At 42.0% G+C, this 23,710-nt stretch overlaps 1 protein-coding gene across 3 annotated transcripts in view; it reads left to right on the top strand.

Moving 5' to 3' along the window:
- Nucleotides 1-23,710, top strand: part of LOC120764554 (sodium channel protein type 5 subunit alpha-like) — a 215,693-nt gene that overhangs the window by 146,873 nt on the left and 45,110 nt on the right. The window contains exons 18-19 of one of the 3 annotated variants that reach the window (XM_058419748.1): nucleotides 11,328-11,474; nucleotides 18,297-18,417. In XM_058419748.1, coding sequence (XP_058275731.1) covers nucleotides 11,328-11,474; nucleotides 18,297-18,417 — 268 coding nt within the window. Of the gene's footprint in view, nucleotides 1-11,315; nucleotides 11,475-18,296; nucleotides 18,418-23,710 lie in introns of all 3 variants that reach the window. The other 2 variants (XM_058419747.1, XM_058419749.1) reach the window with 2 other exon arrangements.

Below are 23,710 nucleotides of genomic sequence, written 5' to 3'. Positions count from 1 at the left end.
AAAATTTACATGATTGCACTGAGAGGGCACAATTAGGGTGGAGTATCTTTTTGTGCGGAGGGCATCACACAGAAACCAAACAAGAAATACCAAGCGGATGCTAAACATTCAAATCTATTCCAACTTTCCCCTAATTACAATCCATATTTTTACATATTTCAATATTTTAGTATGTACAAAGGGAATTTACTTCTCAGGAGAAGACAATGTGCCCTGCTTCCCTTTAAAGTTGTTGGCTGACCTGGAATTGAGCAGCCCTTTGGCAGCGTTGCCAGAAAGTGTCTTCCTCCTCCTGCACGTGGATTCTGGTGCAAGAGCGTGGAAGAGGAGGTGACAGGAGATGCATAAAAAGGGATAATGTGGATGAATGCCTCCGCAGTGCACAGCTAGTAAATCTACACAATTCTTACACACCCTTTACTCATTCTCTGTCAGTTGGAGATCCCAGACAGCACATCCTGTGCTTCCATCAGTTTGACTTGTCCAGTCTAAGAGAGAGGTTAAAAGGATGCTGGTCCTGGGCAGAACCACAAAGTTATTGATCCCAATGGGGTGTTTTAGGGTGAGGATCATCTCAGCTTACAGCTCCTGTACCAACACCGGGCTCTTCCCAGAAAGTCACAAAACTACTCTAAAATAAGCCATCGTGGCTATGAGAAATGGGCCCCAGAGCATTACACATGGCGGCTTGAAATTTCAGATGATGAGAAAACCTTCTGTGACTGCACATTTTCCTCTGAGTAATGGAAATGTCTAAGTTTAAATTTCAGCTGCCATTTCTATTATCAAAGCTTGCACTGGCAGCAGCTGTCTTCCTGAAAGCTACCAATTTGTGGCACTGTCATTGAGAGGGTTTTGAAGGAGTGAGCCCACCTGATGGCTCCCAAATCTCCTTTGATTACTGAGATGCAAGTGAGGTGCTCTGCCAGCTCAGAGAGCCAGGGGACACGTACCTGTAGCCCACACATCCCATAGTGAAAGGATCCAAAAGAAAAGCAGAACAATGAAAGTCAGCACAGGCACAGGAAACGAGGAGTGAGGCTGAGAAAGGACTGCCTTGAGCTAAATTAATTTGTCACTGCTGTGTGATATGTGTGTTGCTGCTGGCCATTGCAGCATTTTAGTTTGTGTCTTTACCTAGCCCCTTCTCCCTGGCCTGTTTGTAGTGCTGGGGAAGCCTCTCCCTCTCAGTCCACAAGATTTCTTAAGGATTTAATGATTTTAGCCTCATAAAGAGAAAAAGATCGATTTCAATTTCTTTCCATTTTTTTTCCCCCTTTGACATGTAAAATACAGGTTGTCCCAGCAGGAAAACAGCTCCCAAAAACTCAGCAGCAGCCACAGTAATGTACTGGCTGCATCTTCTTGAGGTTCTTTTGGGTACTCATTTTGCCTTTCTAGATGATTAAAATGTGGAAGTTACCATCCTGAGCCTCCACAGAGTGTCTTGTAATTGCTTTATGACCATCTTTTCATATGTGGCACCACCTTTCAGTCCCCTGAAGAAGTAAGAAATAGATTATGGGGACAGAATGGTGATGGGAAAATTAAGTGGATACAGTCCAGTCCAACTAATGCAATGGATTCTACAACCACTTACCTGCAATTTAGGTACATTGAAGGGTTCAGACATCAGAGAGGTTTGTACCATTTACATTAGAGATCTAAGTGCAAAGCTTTTATCTTCAAAAATTTCTGCTTCCCTTTCAAGTGGCCCACAGCTGTAGCCCAGAACAGTGCGTGCCTTTTTCACAGCGACATCACTTTGTGGTTCAGAGGAATCCTGTGATAAATGGACAGAAAGGAGGTTCCAGATGGGTAATTCTGGGTGTCCTAAATCAGCCCCCGAAGTACCACATCCTGCACTTACAGTTAACCCTATCCTGGACCTATCACCACAGTCTCAATGAGGTACAGGGTTTTGGGCCCACTGTCTGGATCCTTTTGTTCATCCATGAGTTCCTACAGGCAGGAAATGTTAGTAGTAACACCTAAAGAAATGTCTCTACCTTTTCCTTGTCCCTTGAGTCAGTCCAGCAGGGTTGTTGTATCTTTCTGCCCTTCCTTACATTGAGTTACTACATGTGTTGCCTCACTCAAACCTCTCGTTTATGGCCACCCAGCATGCCACTGAGGACAAAACCCATGCTGCAGTGGCTGGTGGCTCTGTTGCTCGTGGCCATCCCTCACTCTCATCCCCTCTGCAGTGACAGAAGCCGGCGTGGACGCCGACTTTCCGCAGAGATCGCACCTTTGTGCCTTCACTCGCGGCGCCGTTCCGAGCCGGCAGCACTTGCCTGCTCGTCTCCAGAGAATGCCATTATTGATTTGTTCCGACGCAGTGGCTAATTGGGTCATACAGAAAGCGCTGGCTGCCTGCTGCCGGGACCCAGCGCTCCCCGGCTTCCCAGGCCGGCCTCGGCTCCAGGCACACACACCCTGGGAGCGCTGCCTTTCTGTGCTCCCTGCCCAGCTCCCAGTTCCCCCCACAGCCAGTCTGTGCCATCCCCGGGAGGGCTGGCCCGTTCTCTCACCCCAGGCTCACCCCTAGCTCCAGGAATCCTTGAACTGCAGAGGGTTGCTGCTGTGTCTCCTGGGGTTCACCCTTCGCTGACCTGGCAGGGAATATTGCCTGCAGGACTGTGTTTTTTGCTGCCTCACAGGCTCTTCCAATTTCCCACCTGCACAGCTCCACGTCTCAGTGGGATTTTTCTACACCACTCCGGGCACAGCAGCAGCTCTGCTGTCATTTTCGGGATGTTTGGGTCTGGGTCTGCACAGAGGACCCAAGGGCTGGTCGTTACCTGGATTTTGTACACTGGATGGGAATTCTTCGCTCCAGAGCACACTTTGCTCTCTCAATCACACGTTTGGGTTTTTTTTTTCTCAATTGACAGTTCTCCCTCCTTCACACACACATTTCCCAGGGAAAACAGGTTTCCAGTGTAGATGTGTAACTGTCTCTGGACACATCAAAGACAGAGCTGGCTGTCCCTCAGTCTCTATTCCATTGTTGCAGTCTCTATATTGGCCTGAACTGGATCAAAACCCCAAGCTTTTATTCTCTTCTTCCCCTTATATATTTCAGAATTACTAACTCATTTCATTTGACAAGGTGAAAGTGTTTCTGATGGCTTTTCTTCCGAGTTTCTAGCAGTAAGAGAATCATAATTTTGAGGTCAGAGAGGACCATTAAAGTAAGATGGTTTTGCTTTTTCTTTGCACTGAGTCAGGGACTAGAGCTAATTTCTGCAGCAAGCCTGAAAGTTTATTTTAGCTATGATACATCATTTCAAAGTTGGGGAAAAAAAAAAAAAAAAAAAAATGAAATTTCTCAGGTAACAGAAAGTTCACCATCTGCATGCGAACCCACATCTGTTTCTTTTGCATACAGTGGAAATTTTATTGTACAATTCCTGTTCATTACAAACCTGCTTCTAAACCTGAAGGAATTCTATAAAATTCAATGGAATTATTCCATGTTAGTGTATGTAAGTGTAGTTGAAATTATTGAAAATTGCTATAAAAATGACAGTGCACAAAGATTTTGTTATAAAATTGTTTGTGACAATATCTTATGCTCCTAATAATTCTAGCACCTATAAATCAGAGATACCGTGAAGCAATGTGTTTATTTGACAGGGTACATTAATTTCAGCCTTTTACTGCAGGAAATATACTTTGCTGTCAGGAACCCTAATGCCCTTTTCAAACAGTATTTATATTCTGTCTGTTTGCAGTTCCAGTCTGTGGGACACGTTCTCCCTGAGTGTAAATGGATAAAATATCATTGAATCCTGTTGATGACTCCCCAGTTCTCACTGGGAGGAGAGGGAGCCCACGTGTGTACATGCACGCTGCACACAATAAATCTTACAGCATCCTTCTTGTCACCTTTATTTGGGCCAGTATTTTTCTGATGACAAAGTAAGATAGCAGGGGGATTTGATTATTATTCTGTGCGTAGTTTGCCTGGATTTATCACTTTCTAAGCTGTATGTTTTGCTTTGTGTTTCTTGAAAACTGTGTGGAAGTCAATTATTAGCTAATTATTTTTGGCAATAAAAGGGAGCATTTCTGGATTTATTGTCTTCAGGAGAATAGCAGCGAGGGCATTAGAAAAAAGAAGCAGGACTGTAAATCCCAGCAGCAGATTTAAAGCACCTATGTCCTCATCTTGGCTTCTACATGTAGAAAGATGCCTGTGTTTATTTTGTGGCAGTAGAGTGGGGCAGAAACTCCCGTGTCAGATCTCTGCTAACGTAATTGGAGCAGCCACACCACAAACAAAGGTTTTAGGGTGCTCATTCAGCTCTTGGTGTCAGGGAAACATATTTGTCCACAGCACAACACCTAAGGTGCAGGAAACACAGGGAGCTAATGGAGGAGAGAAAGAAAGGAGGGGGGACAAGGCCAGGCTGGCGTTGAAGGAGCCGATATCAGGCGCAGCAGAGTTGACAACATGCGTTTGGACAAGTGCCCGGACCCCGGACTGCGTGTCAGTCACAGCTTGCTGGATGCCATTTCCCAGTATCCATATCCCTCCCCGGAGCAAAGGGCTGACCAGAAATGAGCATTTCTCACTGTTTCTCCCTTTGGTAAAGAGAATGCCGACATTCAGCGTTTTGGACAAAAAAAAAAAAAAGAGCAGCAGCCAGTTCCCCAGCAGCTCCCGTGCCACGTGAGGCAGTGCATGCATGTGTTGGAGGGGTAAAACAGCTTCCATTTATTATACTCCAACATAACACTTCAAATAATGATTATTTTGTTGCTGTTGCCTGTAATAATATGAAACTTTCTTAATGATCAAAATATTAACATCTTAATTGGGTGAAAGGTTCTGGGTTATTTCAGGCACTCGCACTGACTGCACTCCAAGGCAAATTTCCAAAATTTAAGCTTCCATCAGAGAAGCCAATTAGTTTGAGTTTTTCGTATTATACTGTGGAGGGATCCCAATTACCAAAAGAAACATAAAGTAGATTGTGATTAAACTTCAAAATGCAATTTAGCAGAAGGTATTAGCTTGAACTCTGAACAATGAACACTTATGAAACGCTTTCAATGCCTATTTAAGCCTATTGAATTGATAACAGGATAAATTAACTTTGGCAGTCCATCTTTTTTGCCAAGTTCTCCCTCTCAGACAAGTTTTAAGTCAACCCTTGGAATAATGAATTTCTGTTTTATTATGGGCAGTGTGTTGCTCTGTGTGGTAAAAGATCTAGGGCCAGGAAGGCAGAAACCATTAGAAAAAAGCATGCCTTGCTCCTCTGCTGCCAGAGTTCAAAGGCTTAAAAGATTCTGGATTAATCCAAGAAGGAACACTGCTGAACTGCTGCTTCTGAGGGATGACGTTTTGCAAAGCATCCAGCACTCATGCACAGACCAGCAGTTAGTGCCTGTGATGGGGTTTGTCTGGCAAAGTTTTAGTTTGCAATTATTCAAAATGGAAGAAAATACCAGGTCTGGTTGTTTCCAGGGGAGATTTTGCTGTTAACATCCTCTGCTGAGCAGATGTGGTTTCTGGCCAGCCCTAGTGTTGGACATTCTGAATCGTAATGGCCAGATTCTGTTAATTTTATCCAGCTCACTATTCACAGGTGCATTATTTTTAGAGCAGGTACTGGAGTTTTCTTACAAATGCCCTGTGACTTTTGGGGGGAAAATGTGTTTCTTAGGTCAAACAGAAGGACAAGATCTGTGTTTAACTTATATAGGTGTAACTTCAGACTTCCATGCCCTTAACTCTGACAGATGACAGCACACATGGAAAATCACCTGGGACCTACAGACATCCAGGCTGGGGTCATCATCTACGCAGGGGCTGGGCAACAAACTCTGTTCTTTCTGAACTCAGAGTCTATTGTGTTTCATCTGTTTTGCCCATGTGGCCATTATGCACACGTTAGTGATTTGGATTTATATAAACACAGTTCCTGTAAAGGCTGAGTCATCAAGAAAGTGAGAAAAAAAATGCATATGGGTTTACAGAGCAAGTGTGAGCAGCACCTTCTAATTCTGATGTTTCACTATTCCCTTTGCAACATTTTGTTTCTGGCTTTTGCATAGATGAATGACAAGAGAAATGACAGGGAGGGCTGGATAAATGCTGCAAAATGGAACAAAATTCAGTGTACTGAGCTGTGATGTCTGGCTGTTCCTGCTGAGGTGGAATGATGGACCAAGTGACATAGGATGGAGAGGGGGCATTACCAGTCTCAAATAATCAGGTTTAGACTTTCCTGGCTTTGTCCCTTCTATGAGGAATTTGCAGGTCTTAAATGATAACATGTGTGTGTCAGCCTTAAGGCAGGACACAGTTTACACTGGTATTGCAAATGTAGTCTGCCAATAAAATGCTTTCATAAATGAACATGGTGTAGCACAAGTCCATTTTGTGTCTCAGCTATAATCCTGGTGCTGTGCTGTGGTATTGCTCCACAGGTTTTCCTGTGATTTCCCATTAAACTGGGCAGTGGCAACTCTGCATTACAGACACAATTCTTCATAGCAGTTTAGAGAGAGTATTAGATGTGCACATTTAAAATTGACAGCTGCACTCCAGCCCTCTTTTATTCCTAGCAGAATAGATGATACTAATCTTCCCCTTCCTATATTAAGGAAGTAAGGGTTTTTTTTCTGATATATGTGGTGATCTTTCTTCATGCAGAAAGATAATTCCACTGATTCTGTTGGTGCTACAAGGATTTACATTTATTTGTGAAAGAAAAGAACTGGATCATAAATGATCTGTTCTGGTAATAAGAACCAACAGCTCGTTTCTCTGGTTTGTGGTTATTTATTTCTCTCCTGTTTCAGCTCTGATTTTTCAAGACTTTTCAGAAAGACTGAATTCAGCATATCTGAGAGTTGTCATGCTGGCAGCTCTGCAGACTGCAGTCTCCTGTTTACTTTACACACGAAACAAGTGCCACTAAGGCAGTAATGCAAGCTCACGGTGTTTCAGCAGCTCGGCAATCTGCTTGCTTCTCCACTTGTGTAGAGGTAGTATATAAACAGTTCAGTTTTCACCATAATTTACTTCTTGGCTTCTTTGCAGAGGAAGGGTGCCAGTTACTAGATGCAAACTGTTGCTGAGAAACGGTGCCAATTGCTACCAGGCACGGCAGTTTTGTGAAATCCATAGCTGTCTGCAAAGAGGAGCACAAACATCAACAATCACTTAACAGAGTAAACAGCCCTCTTGTAACAATGCCTGTCACACTGCTGAACTGGGTTTACTACACATGAAAAGCTCTGCACACTCCCTTATCATATCCAAAATTTGGGTATAGGAAACTTTGCAAGTTAAAATATGTTGTCATCTGTTAAAGGAGCTGGATTTCTTGAGGAGACTCAATGTCATAGCATCACTCATTAATGAATGGCTAAAGCAGAGATTCTTCTGTCGTCAGCACCCTCTGATGGGCAACACCCCACGGTTAAGGAGGATCCCAGGGTATGCAGGCATGTACTTGGGGGACCGGGACAAGCCTCTGCTCCTGAGTCTGTACCTGACCAGCTCACTCCTGGAATGTGACTGCAGAACTCAGACACCCCTGCATCCATATTAGTGTCTCAAAAGTGGTCTCCAGAGAGGAAGCTGGATGCATAAGTATGGTGGGGAGTGGAGAACATACATGGCATCAAAACTTCCCATTGTGACTGAGTAAACGGCACTTTGCATTTGCACTGTCTCACCAGAGAAAGGGAAAACCCTTCTCATAAAATAGTAAAATAATTAACTTCATCCATCCGCATAATTTTTGCTCACTGGCTCTGCAGTGACAATGGCAAGGGAAGAGGGCCCCAGAGCCAATTCACATTTCTTTCCTCCCCACCTGCTTGGGATAGGAAGCTTCCTGTTATCAAAGGATTTGCACATCTTCTTTCTCACAACAGCCACAGCCAGGGAATCAGGGAATAAATGCCACAAGTTAGGGTCATGAACTAGGGAGTGAGGGAAGAATCAGGAGAACCCATTTGAACCAATCACCATCCAAAAGACAAGTGCTGGGATCCTCTTTCTAAATTTGTTTGCGCAGAATGGAAAAAATGATATTTCTATGGGGAAGGAATAAAGTGAATCCACGCTGATGACAGGTATTTGCCTTGTTTTGCCAGCAGCAAGTCCTCTTTCCAGAGGAGAGGCATTTGCACTAATCCCCATTTGAGCCTGGAACAATTAGCCGATCTGTGCTTTTCAGAGACGCGACACAGTGTGGAGCCTTTGCATTTATTTGTGTCAGCAAACAAGTATGTGGGTCCGTGCACCAGCACTCTTGAGATGTCACCCAGATTATGCTCTGTTTCCAATCTGGTAGCTGTTTTCCTGGTGCTGCAGGTGGCCTGAGAGAGGACGGCACTGTCCACCCTCCTCCGTGTGCTAATCACTGCTATGGTGTTGGCAGATCACCTCTTTTTAGGGCCCATGTCAGAGCAGAGGTGAGCAAACTTTTGGTTTACGCTGAGGTCAGTCCTGGGCTGCCAAACCTCCCTTTGCATGCACAAAGTTTTAGTACCATTCAATGTTTTTACTTTACAAATGAAGAAAGCGACTGAATTGATAAATATTAACATAATGTGTATTGCCTTGGCAACGTGGCACTTGATACAAAAATTAAAAATAAATTATGTAAACCACCCACGGAGGGAAGCTTTTACAGGAGACAGACCTGCTGCTGTTGCCACCAGAAGAACAAATCATCTGGAATCAGGACAAAAGCAAAGAGCCCGAAGTTATGCAACACAAACCAAAGGCACCTCTCCCCAGATAGATCTCTGCTGATTTTCAGGTGCTGTGTGCTGGAGGTGAGACTGTCGCATCTCAAGAGAATGGTTCACCAGGGCTGTCATTGCTTGTTTGCAAAAAACTCAGTTGATTCCCTAACACTCCTTTTGGGATTAGTCTACACAACCGGACTCTTTGGAACAGTCTATTTCTTTTACTCATTTTCTCCCAGCTTATGAATGTAGAGGACAAGTCTGAAAACACACGTTGATGAACCAAATCATTGTCTGAGCACATGTGCATGATGCCCCCATTGAATATTTTGCCAGGATATATTTCATCAGTTTTAATTAACGTTAACTCATTGGACACTTGGTACAAGTGTGATTTCTGGGAAGAAGCCAGGTCTGCATTTCCTGGACTTTAGTCTCTAGGAGAGCATTGCTAAGCCCTAGTACCACACAGAGGGATTAGTAAATAAAGAATTTGTGTAAGTTTGGCATTTGACTCTAGCTTAACACAACAATTTGCTTAACAATTAGAATATTCATCAGATCAGCTGAGTTACAGGGTCTGTCCTCTTACAGTGCACAGTTTCTAATGAATCTGAGTGCACAACCTTTCTGCGTAAATGAACTTGAGGCTTCACCTCGGATTGTTTTGCACTTTCAACGTGAAAAAATGGTTTCTGTTGTTCCAGTGCTATAATCAATATCATGCCATTAAGATTACTTGGTACTAAGTTGTATGCACATTGCACTAAAAAAAAGGACATTTTGTGGCTGAGTGACTTAGTTGTGTGTACTGTGCCTTCCACGTTGGCTTCTCTCCCTCCACATTGGCTTCTCTCCTTCTCAATATTTCTAAGGATTACGACTGCTGAAAAGCCTTAAAAAGTGTTACTTTTTGTCAGACCCATACCTGTAACTCAGTGGTTATTGGCCTATGAAGATCAGTGTTAATGTGTGACTACAAATTGTGTGTAGTACCTTCCTACGCAGGAGGTATAAGTTTGGACATGCATAATCTGATTTATTAAAGTTTGAATATATTTTAGACCACATGCCCTCCAAAGCAGGAAACAAGTAATTTGATTTTAAATTAATTTCTCAGAAACACACAATGATGTTTGAAAACATTGGTACAAACCTGACAGTCCAAAAGTATTTATACGGAGAGCAATTTGCTTAACCAACAGCTTCCTTTCTATCATTTGGTCTTTCAGATAGTTACATTTGGAATAAAGTGTTTTTCTGCTCCAGGTACCTCTTGAGGGACTTCCTGCCGTGATGTGGCTTTAAAACTGAGGCAGGTAGTCTGGGACTCCCTGGGGAAGGGAAATTTGCTTATTACCTGAATAACACTGAATGCCAGTCAAGCCAAGGGAAAGGGAAAAAATAGCTGGACAAGTGAAAGATAAATAGGTTTAAAAAATTGCTATTGAAATCTGGTTATGCTTGTAATTTTTTTCTCAGCATGGAAGTCCCTCTGTAAGCAATTCAACACAGCCCTTTGAATCCAGCTGGGGTTTTATTAATATTTTAGTAGCTGCGTTAGTAATGGCATGAACAGTGGCAGCGCTGTGATGAGCTGTGGAGTTTTCAGTGAAATCCCTGCCTTAGGTGGATCAATAAAGCCATACAAAGAGAGAACCTGGGCCTCCAGAGGGAGGGACCAACCCTGCAAACATCCTTTCCTCTGCCATTAGTCCTGGGAGAACTTCTTGAGAGCTCAGCAGCAGTAATCACCACCCCAGGAAGAAGCAGCTGGATTTAATGGCACCACGCATACTACTAGCAAGCACTAGGTCTAGTCAAATGTGTTTACTGAGAGAAAAAATTATTGCTGTGCTTCCAGAGTCCATCCTCTTTCAGGGAAGTGCTTCAGAGTGCGTTCTCCTTTCAGCCTGTGGTTGAGCCGCGTGTGCTTCAGTGGGTGCAAAGTAGCCTTAAGTGTTTTGCTGAATAGGAGCCTCATACATTTGAGTGTTTACCTGCACTTTTTCCATACCTATTTTCAGATATCTTTTATATTTTCCAGTGAACTTTGCATTTTCTTCCTCTCCAATGTGTATCTTTTCTACTCTGGGTGTGGGGATTTTTCAGACAGTTTCAAGCAGGCTTGTAGAACAATATTGGGTTTTGCCCTCGTGCCTTTCTCCAGCTTTTACATTGAGTGCCACCACTCAATTTTCAGTGAATTCACTGTGAATTTTCAAAGTACACCCCTTGGTTATTTGGCAGCCAGCTCTCTCTGCACCTCAGGTCACTGGAGGAAGTTTGTGTCTCAAAACCAGGCTCAAAATGGAGATGGCAAGGGAATTTCCTCCCACCTCAGCAACAGACTCAGAAAAAATGTTGATTTATTTGTGTGTCCATTTTCTGTGGCCAGATATCTTGGCATATCCAAGTTGCTAAAGCTCAAAATTTGCAACATAAACTTGTGTTATCTCATTTCTTGCCATTTTCCTTAAGATGTTGTCCCCTGATGAGAATAGTCCAGGTTGTTTTCTCTTCTAGCTGGAGAGTTCTCCTTAAGAAATAAGCATGCTATCAAAGAAAAAGAAAATAAACCCATCTAGGATTATTTCCAGCAGGAAAAGCAGCTGCAGCTGAGGGGGCAGCGATGCCAAAGCCCAGGAGTCCGGAGTCAGAACTCTGAGATTTATGAAGAGTTAAGTGAGTTGCACGTGGATAAGCAGTTGAAGGCTGAGGCACCACCTCCAGTAGGGAAAAAAGAGGTAACACAAAAAACTTTCCTACCTGATACTGCATGAAATTCATTGCACCAGCTCCATAGTGCATGCCACTTGTTTGTGTGGGGTTTATGGCTTGTAAAAATACATGTTTGTCAAGGGGTAGGAAATCAATAGTGTGTAATAGGTCTTAGTAAAGAAGAGAGAGGATTTTGTAGTTATAAAAATAATTGGGAAGCTTGGAAAACGTGCATTATAAATTAAGCTGGAATTGTAAGAGGCTTTTGGTTAAAAAAAAAACAAAAAAAAAAACACAACCAACCACGAAATCATCTATAATGTTACTGTCTCATTTTAGGAGAAAATATTAGGTGATTTCCCACTGAAAAGCAGCTCTTGGAATGACATCTGCTGACTTGGCAGACCTGAATGTTGAGTTCACTGGAGGGCATCTGCTCTCTGTCACAGATTAACATTTCTTTTCCTGTTAACACACGCCCAAGAAAGGTGCGACAAATTAAGTAGCTGATTGAAGGTACTAACTAAAGAGCAAGCTTTGGTATTATTCAGTTGATTTGGCCAAAGTGCAGCTCATTAATTGTTTCTTGATGTGTGCACATTGACATTTATTTTCAAGTTGTAAGATTATGTTGTCCTTATAAACATAAATATCAAAAATAATGTGTTTGTACTGTACACTGAGTGACTCCAGGCTGTGTAATTGCCTGTATCCTCCTTGCTGACTTTTTAGGGGTTCGTCCCTTTTAGATTAAGCATTTTACTGGCATAATATTGTCTTTATTATGTGTGTATTTCTCTCTCTGAAATCAGGAAATGGAGGTTTGGGATGTCCTGGGAGTTTGTAAAACTCCACAGGTGCTTGAGATTGGAACCAGGGATGGTTGTGTGGGGCAAAATTAATGAAAGGGAAAGGGTGGCACAGTACTCACACACAACTCACCCCTCCCAGTTCTGCTATAAAACTGCTGACAAGTTTGTGCCCAGCAGGAGCAATCCCATGGAGAAATCTTGACCGGACAAGGGAAACAGCCCCATCCCAGAGCCAGGGCTCCCCTTCTCCAAGCCTGCTGATTCATGTTGTCATATGGGGTGGAATTTACTGAACTAAATGCAGACAATCTGCATCTGAACTTGTCATCTGAGGCCTTTCTATAGACAATGTAGGCAGGTAAATGTGTCTCCAGCTGAAAGCAGCATTTACATTAGGTCAGATGTCATCAAAGTGCCTATTTCTCTCCATTAACTATAAAGGGAGCACTTAGGTGAGATAAATTCCACTCACAGGAACCAGAAATCCTCCAACCATGAAGTGCTCCTTCAAAGGGTAATCCTTGCCTGAGTACTTCTTGGCATATTCATTTTCAGAAAGAAAACATTCTGAATTTAGAGGGAGGAGACTCAAATATTTGATACCCTGGTCTCAGGGGAAAAAAAAAAAAGAAAAAAAAAAAAGTGTGTATATTTAGCAAAGGAACACAAAACTTTCAAACAATGTAAAGAAGCACTATAACTAGGAGGAATTAGAAGACCGTGTCAGGCACTTTTCTCTCAGGGGATTAGGTATCCTTCATGTTTAAATATCTTTTCAAGACAAATGAACCCTGTGATCCTAACAGGGAGGCCAGAAAACTATGCCCTTCTTTAGTGCTACAACAAAATGTCATGATAAGTCAGGAACATTCTAGCCCCGATATATTCAGCAACATCGTGATAAAGAAATAATCCCCATTTCCTCCCCCAACTTTCAAAGGGTCCTGAGACACAAATGCCACCTCTCTGTAGCAGAGTATAATTGATTCTATTTGCAGCTGCTTAGAAAGAGGTGGAGGAACATGGCAATAATCCAGGGATGACTTGAAATCAAACGGAAGTTCACGCGAGGCGATGAATGCCAGCATAAAAGAGCAAAGCCCAAAGGATGCTATTTTGGAGGGGCAGATCTCGTGGACATTACATGCTCACGGTCCCCCCGTGCAGAAGTAATCTTTGTGCCGACACAAAAGGACATGCTCATCATATTTTTGATGAATGTCCCAAGAAGTTGCAACTGGCCAAATAAAGCCAACAACTGCGAGGGTGTAACAGGTTTGGTATGCCCAAGAGGCTTCCAGTGATTGTCAGTAACAGGAAACGCCAGACGCGTTCTGAGTAAAACACTGTTGGTGTCAGTAAAGGGTACATTATATGATTAAAAATTCATTCTCTATAATATAATCATCAGAAAGGCACCATAGAAATAAAATCATTGGTGTCACGGGAGGAGAAGACTTCGGAGTACAAACTGGTTGCTTTCTCTGCCAAAATGCTGACCCATGAAATACTCTGTATGACTTTGTGGAATCTGGCTTTAAATGGATCAGGCAACTTAGATTCCTTCATTTACCAAAAGGAATAATTGACTTGCTAAAAAGAAATATCTCATGGCTGGGTATATTGCCTTAAATACCAACATTTTTTTACCTTTTTTTTTCCCTTTCAAAGTGCCATTTCATTACTGCCTTTTACCAATTTTATCCATCAGTCTCTTTGTATGAATTAATATCACTTGAGTAGACTCTTGCTTGCTTCCTGTTGGCTGGGGCTTGCCCCCTGAAGTCATGTACCATTGTTCTTTCATTTCATTATTTCTTGTAAATTAATATCTCTGTGCCCTTTATCTGACTTCTTTTACTTCTTTCTTTGCAACTCTCTCAACTGTTCCTTTTTGGAGCTCTTCTGCCAAGAAGCAAGTGCAATATTCCAAATACAATTTCTACAGAACCGTAAAAGAAGAGATAATATTTCATTATCTAGACATGATGCTTTCATATGGTTTTCTACATCATTATATCTCACGACAAAATCACGTCCAATTTTTTTTTAATATTACTCCAGGTTCCCAAAATGTCCATTGAAATTTTCCTGTAACTTGCCCATTTGTACTTTTTTTAAATCATGTCCCATTTTGCTATATTCTCTCCATGTTTCCCTTCTCTTTTCCCTTCTGCTTCCTCAATTTCAGTACTCTCTCCAATTTAATATTATCAGCTAACATGAGGATTATATTGGTCAGGACCTCTTCTATATCTTTACTGAAGATAATGCTGACCCTAATCCCCACAGATTCCCTTCTCTGAAGAGAAAGTTTGTGCTATATTTGGGTCCTTAGAATGGCTTTTCTCTGCACAGCAATGGGTGAACCCAAGCCAATTACAATTTATTTTAAAAGTAGGCTTTTCTATTACAGACATCCAACTGTTTTCTTGAGGTTTGTATATCATATGTCAATTTGATAGATTAAGGCTCTTATTTTCAGAGGTGAGGCAGAGAAGAAGGGAGGTAAGAGGGCTAATCCTTGAGCAAACATCAACTTTCAATGAGATTTCAGCGTCTCACTGCTGAAGGCTTTCTGAAAAACACTTTCAGATCAATTTGCTGCTATTACAGGCACAAGCAGTGGGTGTGGAAGCCCTGTCTGTGTACTTAAAACAGTCACTCCACCAACAAACACTTTTAAAACTGCCTTTTGCAATATGAATTTATGCACCAGGAGAAGATCTTCCAAAGGGGTCTCTGATAGATCCCATTGCCTCTGCCTGGCACACTTCCTCTGCTCAATTATTCCAAGAAAGGAGGAGATTCTGTATTTGTCCTTTTTGCCTTCTTTTGACCTCTTTTCACCCTGTTTCTGCAGAGTTCTCCTAGCACACAGGAAAACCACCTCACTGCCTTTATGTCTTTGACATTTCACTCTGAGTAAGCATTTTCTTTTTCTCCTCTCTGTCTTTATTTGATTTACTTTAATCACAGGCTACAGCAAGTGTTTAGTGATCTGTGATTCCCATGATTATTCCCGTTTCCTCCTCTCTCAGCTCAGTGTTGTGTTTACTTATTGCTGCTCTCCTGGGCCGTTTCCAGTTTTCCATGAGCATTCACTATTAATTGCTAATGATGTGTTAACTGGGTGTATTGGATCCCTTTATGCTCTGCAGTGTACCTTGCCTGGATCTGCTGGTTTGTATGTCTATATATAGGCTTTCTAGATATTTCTCTAGTTACATTTATATTAATTCTAACAGGCTGTCCCCCTTCTTGTTATTGATCCCCTTGCTGGATGATTTGAAGAAGTGTTTATTTTCTTAGACAACTGAATTTTGATTAGCTATATTCCCCTCATCGTTTGCTCTTGTGTCCCTGACTCTTCCCTGAGTTCATGAAAACCTTCTTAATCCCTTTAACCTTTCTGGCAAAGAGCGACCTTTGCTTCCTTCCCAGAATCATCCCTAATCTTTTCCTCCTCTCCCTGGTTCCTTTTTCTAGTCCCTGTTCAGACCCTCAAACCTTTTCTGTTTTCTGAATCCATGTTCATTGTCTCTTCTTATTTGAAGGCTTTTCAGAAGAAAACCTCTCTGTTGTCCTTGCATGTTCCCCACCTCCTTTTGACACTGATGGATTCTAATATTTCCTGGAAACTCATCCTGATAAATAGTCTGTGATAATTTCATTGTATTTTGTTCTGTGAATTTCCTAACCTGTCTTTGCTAAATCCAGCTCTAGTTAAAAACCTTATCGAGCTGACATTGCTCTCACAGCTTTCTTTGATTTCTGGCTATTGGTAAGAATTATACACAACAAAGCTTCTCTTCTCATTGGAATCCCTGTTTTCTACATCCTACAGCTGCATATGATTTAGGACTATTTCAGTGATCTCTGTTTTGACATCTTCATAACGGAACACATAATGACTAAATGCATTCCCAGATGAATAGTATCATAAAGTTCTGACTGTGCTAAAACTTGGTATGACATTTTTTCCCACCATCATACACAGTTGTGAGTCTGTAGGAAATGGGTTCTATATGACAGTTGCATTCTGAAAATGGGTTTTCAGAGGCTTTATCCATATCTTGGACCTGTTCTGTTCTTTCTGTTTTGACTCTCTCTTTAAAAGGTCTCTTCTCAATTGTTTGCAGATCTTTTGAGTAGGGCATTAAAAACCCTAGCCAAGACTTTGACCTTCTGGATGCTGCAGCTAATTGCAAACAAGTAGCTTCCACCCCCACTTGCAAGTGCTGCTGGAATGTTCAGTCTTGCCCATTTTACCCCAGGTTCAACATTTCTCTGAATTCAGCTATAAATTTTGCATTGACTGTGTATGCTGGAAAACAGAGGGCCCATTTTCACATTAATAATAAATATATAAAGCTGTGCCTAGTCTTTTACTCCATCACCATCATGCTTATGAAAATAATACTTTGTCTGTACACACCATCTCTCATATAACTATCTCACAGGCTGTTTAAAAGCATGGGTAAGTATTATTGCCCTCATTTATTTTTTAAATGAAGGCAATAGTATTGCGAGACAAAGCACAAAAACTTTTAAGTGGGAACTCAGAGAACAGAGTAAACCAGTTCACAAATAACACACCTCTCCTGCTTGGAGCTATTTGTCACTGCCATGACCCATAGAAGATACCAGCTTTGGTATTGCCCACTTACACCAGATAATCTCTAATACACCCAGAAACAAACTGTGAGCAGGACTGGGCAAATATCAGGTCTTTCACTAGTGGCCAAGCTATTTAGCTTGTAAAATTTACAAGTAGATCAAGTAAAAAATGATTTTGGATTAACACAAAATAGAAATCCTTTATTTTACCTAGCAAAATGAAATAGGGGGGAAACATTTCCTATTTTCTTCTAAAGAAAGTGTCTTGATTCTGTAAAAGGACAGTTTAACCTGAAATTAAATTTCTACTTCATATTTGGGTGACTTACTGAAGCATGTATCTAAATATGTCTTTTAATCATGGCTTCAGCCTTCAACACAGATTTTGAAAATAATATATTCCCCAGAACTTTTTCTTTTACCCAGATCTGCTTGAGAGTTCCTGCTCTAAAATAGATGAGACAACCAATGCTTCAGGGATTGGGAATATTCTTGCCCCATTTTGCAGAGGAGGATGTGAGAAACACAGAATTTAAACAATGCACCTAAGATGATGGTGTCAAATATTTCAGACAAGTGGTAGAGCCCTTGAGACACTTCCAAAAGCCATGTGTTCCTCGTCTTGCATCACCTGGAGATGTGAAAGGTGTGAAAGAAAGGCAGGGGGCCATGTCATATGGTGAGAACCAGTCAGGCACGGTCTGAGATAGGAGGAAGAGCCCTCTCACATATTTGTACTTTAGCTTCCTGTGACTGGATGCTGGCAACAGGGATTTCTGCTCCTCTTGGAGGAGAGGCTGTCAGCAGGAGCAGAATGTGGTCCTGACTGAGTAGGTGCAGATTTCACCCACTGGCTGTGAGTGAGGAACCTCAGGAATGAGGCCCAATAGACCCAGGGCAGGTCATCCAATTCATCCTTCAGCATTTCAGGAGTCAAGTCCCCCTCCTGGAACACCTCCACCCAAAGGTACGAGCCTTCAGGATGTCAAACAGGTGAAGTCCATCATTCCAAGGTTCCTCCTACCATTAACCAGAGCAACCTGGTCTAGTGCCAGGTTTCCTTGCCCATGGCAGGGGGGCTGGAACTGGATGATCTTGAAGGTCCCTTCCAGCCCAAATCATTCTAAGATTCTGTGTTTAATATTCAATGGCTGTCCGCTCTCTTTCTGTGCTTTGTTTCTCTTTTGTTTCAAAAAGTAAGGTCTGTATGTTAAGGTGTTGTTGTTGATGGGTCAACACGTGGTCTCAGGATAGGCAGAGCAGTCTCCAAGGAGTGGCACCTTGAGAATTGCATGGCAATGTCTCTGCTGTGGTGGCTTCAGCTGGGGTGTTGGTTAGTGGAATCATAACTCAGCTACTTCCTTCAGGATGTCTGATCAATCTGTTTTCCTCATCTCTGCTCTTGTTGACAACAAGCTTGATGAAATCAGTCTTTCTGAAGGCAGCACAGTGGATTTGACAAATCCTGCAGAACTGCTGGAGCAGATCCCTGAGTTTGCTGAGGAGCTGATGGAGCCTGAAGATTGCTTCCCTGAAGGTAAGAGCCTGCATGTTTCACTGCAATGCTGAGGCAAGAAACCTCCTTTTCTCTTATTTAGCATCTCCTGACCTTCTCACCATGTTGCTCTGGTCGTTTGCGGTAGAATTTCACTGGATGCACTTCGTTTCTTAGGCACTATGATGCTCCAAACACACACTCCAAAAATCCCTTATTATCATTAGTCTTTGGATTTCCAAGGTGAGATAAGCCAAGAGCGTACTCTAAAATGCTCTGCAGCTTCTTAAGTCTTAGGCTTTTAAAATCATAATTTGTGCCATAAAGAGTTGGGTTTTTGGTTGGTTGGTTGGTTTTTTTAAATGCTGATTTTTGTCACTTGGCCAGTGGAGAATTTTGCCTTCCAATATTTATGCATGATCAAATTTGGTAAAGAACAGACCAGATCAGGATGTTTCTGTTGCTTAAATGTATCCAGGCAGTTCATAGAATCTGTCTGGACAGTTCAGGAGTCTCGGAGACTCTCTTCCATTTATTTTAAAAGGTGTCAAGATTAGCACATCCAGTAACTTTCATCTGGTCAGAGAAGTGTTATGTAAAGGGCATTTAATATAATTATCTTAGAACTACAGACCACTCTTACATATCTCTTTTAATACTGAAATTCACCCATCATTTTATTAATATTTTAACACCAGCCTGCTCCAAAACACAGATTTAAAACCCAGCTACATCAGAAGATCTATGTTAAAATAAATATATCAAGTAAATAACATCCTAAGTTATTGCTTCTCAGTGTGGCTTCTATTCCAAATATTACTTCAGTCAAATTCTTCATTTTCCTTTAAATCTGGGTTGGGAAAATAGGCTTAGCTGAGTGTAAGAACAGTCCCTTGAAAATTCAAGCATTATTATTAACAAAAACAGAGCCGCTCAGATGGGATCAGACAGAGATGATTTGCTGGGTGTATGAATGCCCCTGAAGTCAGCAAAAATGTGCATCTCTATATCTGTGAGAAAGATGATTGAATGAGGTAAGGGAGCCCTGCAGGGCTTACAAATGTCCCTAGGATCTAAACATTTTTTTGGCATCTCTGCTTAAAAGAAGTAGCCAAAAATTAATGCAGTTAATGGAAGAAAGCATGGTGTAACTATTCAGGCCCGTGCAATAACATTTAGAAATCTGGTGTTTTCATTCTTTCACAATATATTTCTTAATGGGGCTAGTGAGCAGCAATCTCTGTTGTGCCCTGCAAAGTGATTACGTTATAGATGTTCAAACAAGCCAGTGCTGTGAGATCAGTGCTGCTCAGATGCCAGTTTATAAATTCTGAAACTCTAGTTGGCCACGACCACCATCCAGTTTTCAAAAGAAACAGGGCAGACATCACACAACGCATTCCTAGAGCAGCAACACTCTGAAATTTGATTTGTCTTAAAATAAACAGACTTGCCTGAAATTCCACAGTGCAGGACACAATGGAACCAGCCCAGTTTGTCAGTTCTTCCTCAGTGCTCTCAGTGGAATGCAGGGTAGCAAGCAGGGCTCTTCTAGATGGATCACTGGAAGTATTTAACCAACTTTGAAGCCTGCTGATCATTCTGGCAGCAGAGAAATGCAGAAACGAAGGCACTGTGAGCTGAAGCCCAAGTTTGCCTTGGATTACATCTACATAGATTCTGGTTCCTGCACCTTCCTCCTGAGCACCATTGTTCCTGCTTTTTTTTTTTTTTTTTTTTACTCCTAATCTCTCCTAGTTCCTCATCAGTGCCTGTGCAAGTCAAGGTGTTTTTCTGCTCTCCCAGGATGCAGCCAGCTGAGCCTTGAGCTCTACATGGGAATTGGAGGAGAGTCTGCTCCCAGCCCTCAGCCCAGTGCATGGTGTCCAGGGACACCTGCAGGTGCAGGTGGCATCCTCCTCAACACATCGACTCTCCTTTCCTCTGCAGCGCGTATTATCCATGCACAGTTTTCAAAGTTTACTGTTTCGGCTCAATGTGACCACATTGCTCACGGATTGGCAAAAATGCATGAACACAGCGTGATTATTCGCTCATAAAATTTCAAGTCAAATTGCCATAAACTGAAAGTCCAAATGATTCTTATAGCAATGACATTAACATGAGGTTTAATTTATGCAGGGAAACAAAGTGTTTTCCCGTAATCAGCTGCTATTAAATATTTCCAATATTTTTGCCCAAATTTACTATTGCAATTAAACCTCATGCAGCTGTCACTTCAGTCTAGCAAGCCAACCAAGTAAGCCAACAAACAATAGTCTAGTTAGCTGAGATGACAAGGCTTTAAACTACTAAAATGAAAACATAGAACGGTATGCACTGGGCAGGTTTATCTAGTGCTGTCTTTACTGACTTTTTATAAAGAGATATTTAGTATATTTAGGATTATGAAAGTTAATATTTGTGAAAGAAGGAGATTATGTGAAAAAGAAGAGCAAGCGGAGAAGGGTTAATTTCTTACCGTGTTAGCTCACCAGCTGTCTAAATTCAAACTATGACATTTCTAAACACATCCAGCATAGGTTACGTCCTGAACAAATATGTTCCAGATTCAGGCCCCTTTTTTTCAGATAACAAAGGCAACAAAGATAATGTATGTTCTTGAAATAGTTGCTGAAAGTTTGCTGAGGTCACAGTTTTCCGGGAGTTGGGTGACCCAGATAAGCCATAGGTCGTTTTTTTCTTGGGGAGACTTGTTAATGTGCTATCATCTCAAAATAGCTTTGATTAGGGTCAACAGGGAACATTCTTGGGTCAGGAAATGTGAACCCAAGGTAGGGTCACAGCCCTGGCAGCTAGCAAGTATTGCTGGGAAAAACCTGACAGAAGTGGAGAGACCATTTCTGGTTGCCCGTTGATGGGAAAGGAACATTTATCCAATGCCAGCTATTTGGGTACTTTTTCCTCCAGATGCCTTGCGACACTCCAGTCCTGTTACCTCCACTGGTATGCGTTCTCTGCAGCAAAATTTACTCCCTGTTTGGACATTATCCTCTGTGTCTCACAGAAGGTCATCCAAAGAGATCCCTCAGGGCGCAGCGCTCTCCTCTCTCCCAGACCCTAATAGGAGAAAGATTCCGCCAAGTCCTTAGGCGTAATTCCCCGGACAGAGCCCGCTGGCAGAGGTTTCGGGGGAATATCACCAGAGGGTCATGCGAGAATGAGCAACCTTGCTTCAGCGCGTGGTTGGTCGCAACCCGTGACACCAAGGACTCCCAGAACCATCTTTCCATGTGACCGTGGTAGGAGCCATCATCGCGCCTAAAATGCCCAAATGTCAGCTGGAAAATGCCACTTGCTCAAGTGAAGTTGCTCTGATTAGTGGTGGGATCTTGGGATCGGTGTCCTGCCCTTCCCAGCCGCGGATAGCGGCTGTTCAGAAGCAAAAAAGGGAAGGGAAGAGAAAAATTGACCATGAAATGGAATAAATCTAAACAGAATTACCAGGACTGCCACTAGGAGAATTTAAAGGCTGAGTAAAACCAAGGCAAGCCCAACAAAATTCGCTCATTGGCATCCTAGGAAAGAATCATGGAACAAACCCAAGTTTTAAAAGTATTGCTTCCCTCTGGCTGTCATACCTGAGATACTCTGTGTTTTTCCACCAGGAATGGCGTGCTGGCATTATGTTGTATACAATTTTCAGGCATGATAAGACTCCTACAGCCCTTTTATGCATTCAGAATTAAATTAATACAGGTTGGACCGGACCTCTAGATTTAAAACTCATCCACCCCCTCACTCAAAGCACAGATGACATCAGTGGTGGACCAAGCTGCCTACTGCTCTTGCTCCAAGGCTTCACACTCCTATTTGTTGTGACCTCCTAGATGATGTGTTTTGAGAAGAGTAGCAGCAGATAAACAAGAACTGTGCCCTTGTTAAGCCCTTGGAAGGATAAAAACACCTGGCTGTGATTTTTGTCAGATGCCCTCTTGGCAGCCCCCAGTTGTAGCACACATGTAAAATCTCATAATCTCCTGATGTGCCTCAGGTACCCAAATGCTGGAGACAGTGATGGTAAATCTCTCTTTCACACTACAAAACCCAGCTGTGCAGCCACAAAATCATGGAATGGCTGAGGCTGCAAGAGACCTTAAGGGTAATCCAGTTCCAACCCCCTGAGTGAGTTAATAGAGAGGCCAGAAGATGAGGAAAGGGTTAAATCAGAAGGGTCTGCTGAGATCATGTTCCCTCCAGCATGGGGAGAGAGTTGTGGTCTTTCTAAGGGGGTAAAGTTGGATTTTCTCTCTTATTTGTGCATGCCCAGGTAGCCAGACTGGTCATTAGAAAACCAGCTTGGCATATATATAAATATATGTATATATATAAAACCCATGTTATGAATCCCTGCCTGCTTGAGTCTGTATTTTGTGTCAAACCAAGCAATGCTGTAACCAGTGTTCAAAGCTAAGAAAAATACTGCTTTGTTCTAAAAATGAATGTCCCAATAATTGAGAACTGTTGTGTAAAGACACTCACAAAATTGATGTGGTTTGAACACAAGGTACCACACTTGCTGGAGAATAGAATGGAAGAAATTAATTGGTGTTCCTGGTTTATTGAGAGAACCAGCAGCCCAATCCATCCAAAACAAAAATAATAATTTTATGAAAATTTAAGTATATATATTGGTGCAAACAAGCAGTAGATTTGTAAATTCTTTGCCCATAAGCCTAAAATCAGTAGGCTTGGCTGTCAGGCATTGAGGAGGAAGGTTTTACAGTATGACTCCCGCATTTACAAAGAGACTTTTTTCCCCAATGCACCAAGGTAATGCAATCAGGTCTAAGAGCTCCATGATTAGAGTGCACCAGGCTAGAAAATGTGAATATGGAATGAAAGGAATATTTACACAGAATGCATTGTATATTAAATTCCTTCTAGTTTATTTTTTTTAAGATTTATTTTAATCTTCAGTTTGTGACTGTGCTATAGGACACCCTAATGACTGAAGGCATTATTTCCCTTGTTATGAAATACAACCAAAAAGTAAATAATATCATGGTGTATTAATGCATTTGGAAGGATTACTTGATAAATAGGCCTCTGTTTTATGGAAATGGTATGAAATGTCCAAATGCCAATTGAAAACAAACATTGTGCTCGGACAACTTGACCACATATGCAGCTCAGAGCAGCTTCACAAATTTATCAGTAATTCAACCCTTTGGGGGAGCTTCTTCTGCTGTTCTGTGTTCTGATGAGCAGTAATCTACCAACCATTTCTGGTGGAAATGGGTCAGTTTGTTCTCAAAAACTATGCAGCCCGACTTGAATTACAGTGGCAAAACTAAGTCCTGGCAAAATCACA

This window comes from Hirundo rustica, chromosome 1 (genome assembly GCF_015227805.2).
Source record: "Hirundo rustica isolate bHirRus1 chromosome 1, bHirRus1.pri.v3, whole genome shotgun sequence".
In the NCBI taxonomy this organism is placed as follows: domain Eukaryota; kingdom Metazoa; phylum Chordata; class Aves; order Passeriformes; family Hirundinidae; genus Hirundo; species Hirundo rustica.
This window is presented reverse-complemented; position numbering and strand designations above follow the sequence as displayed.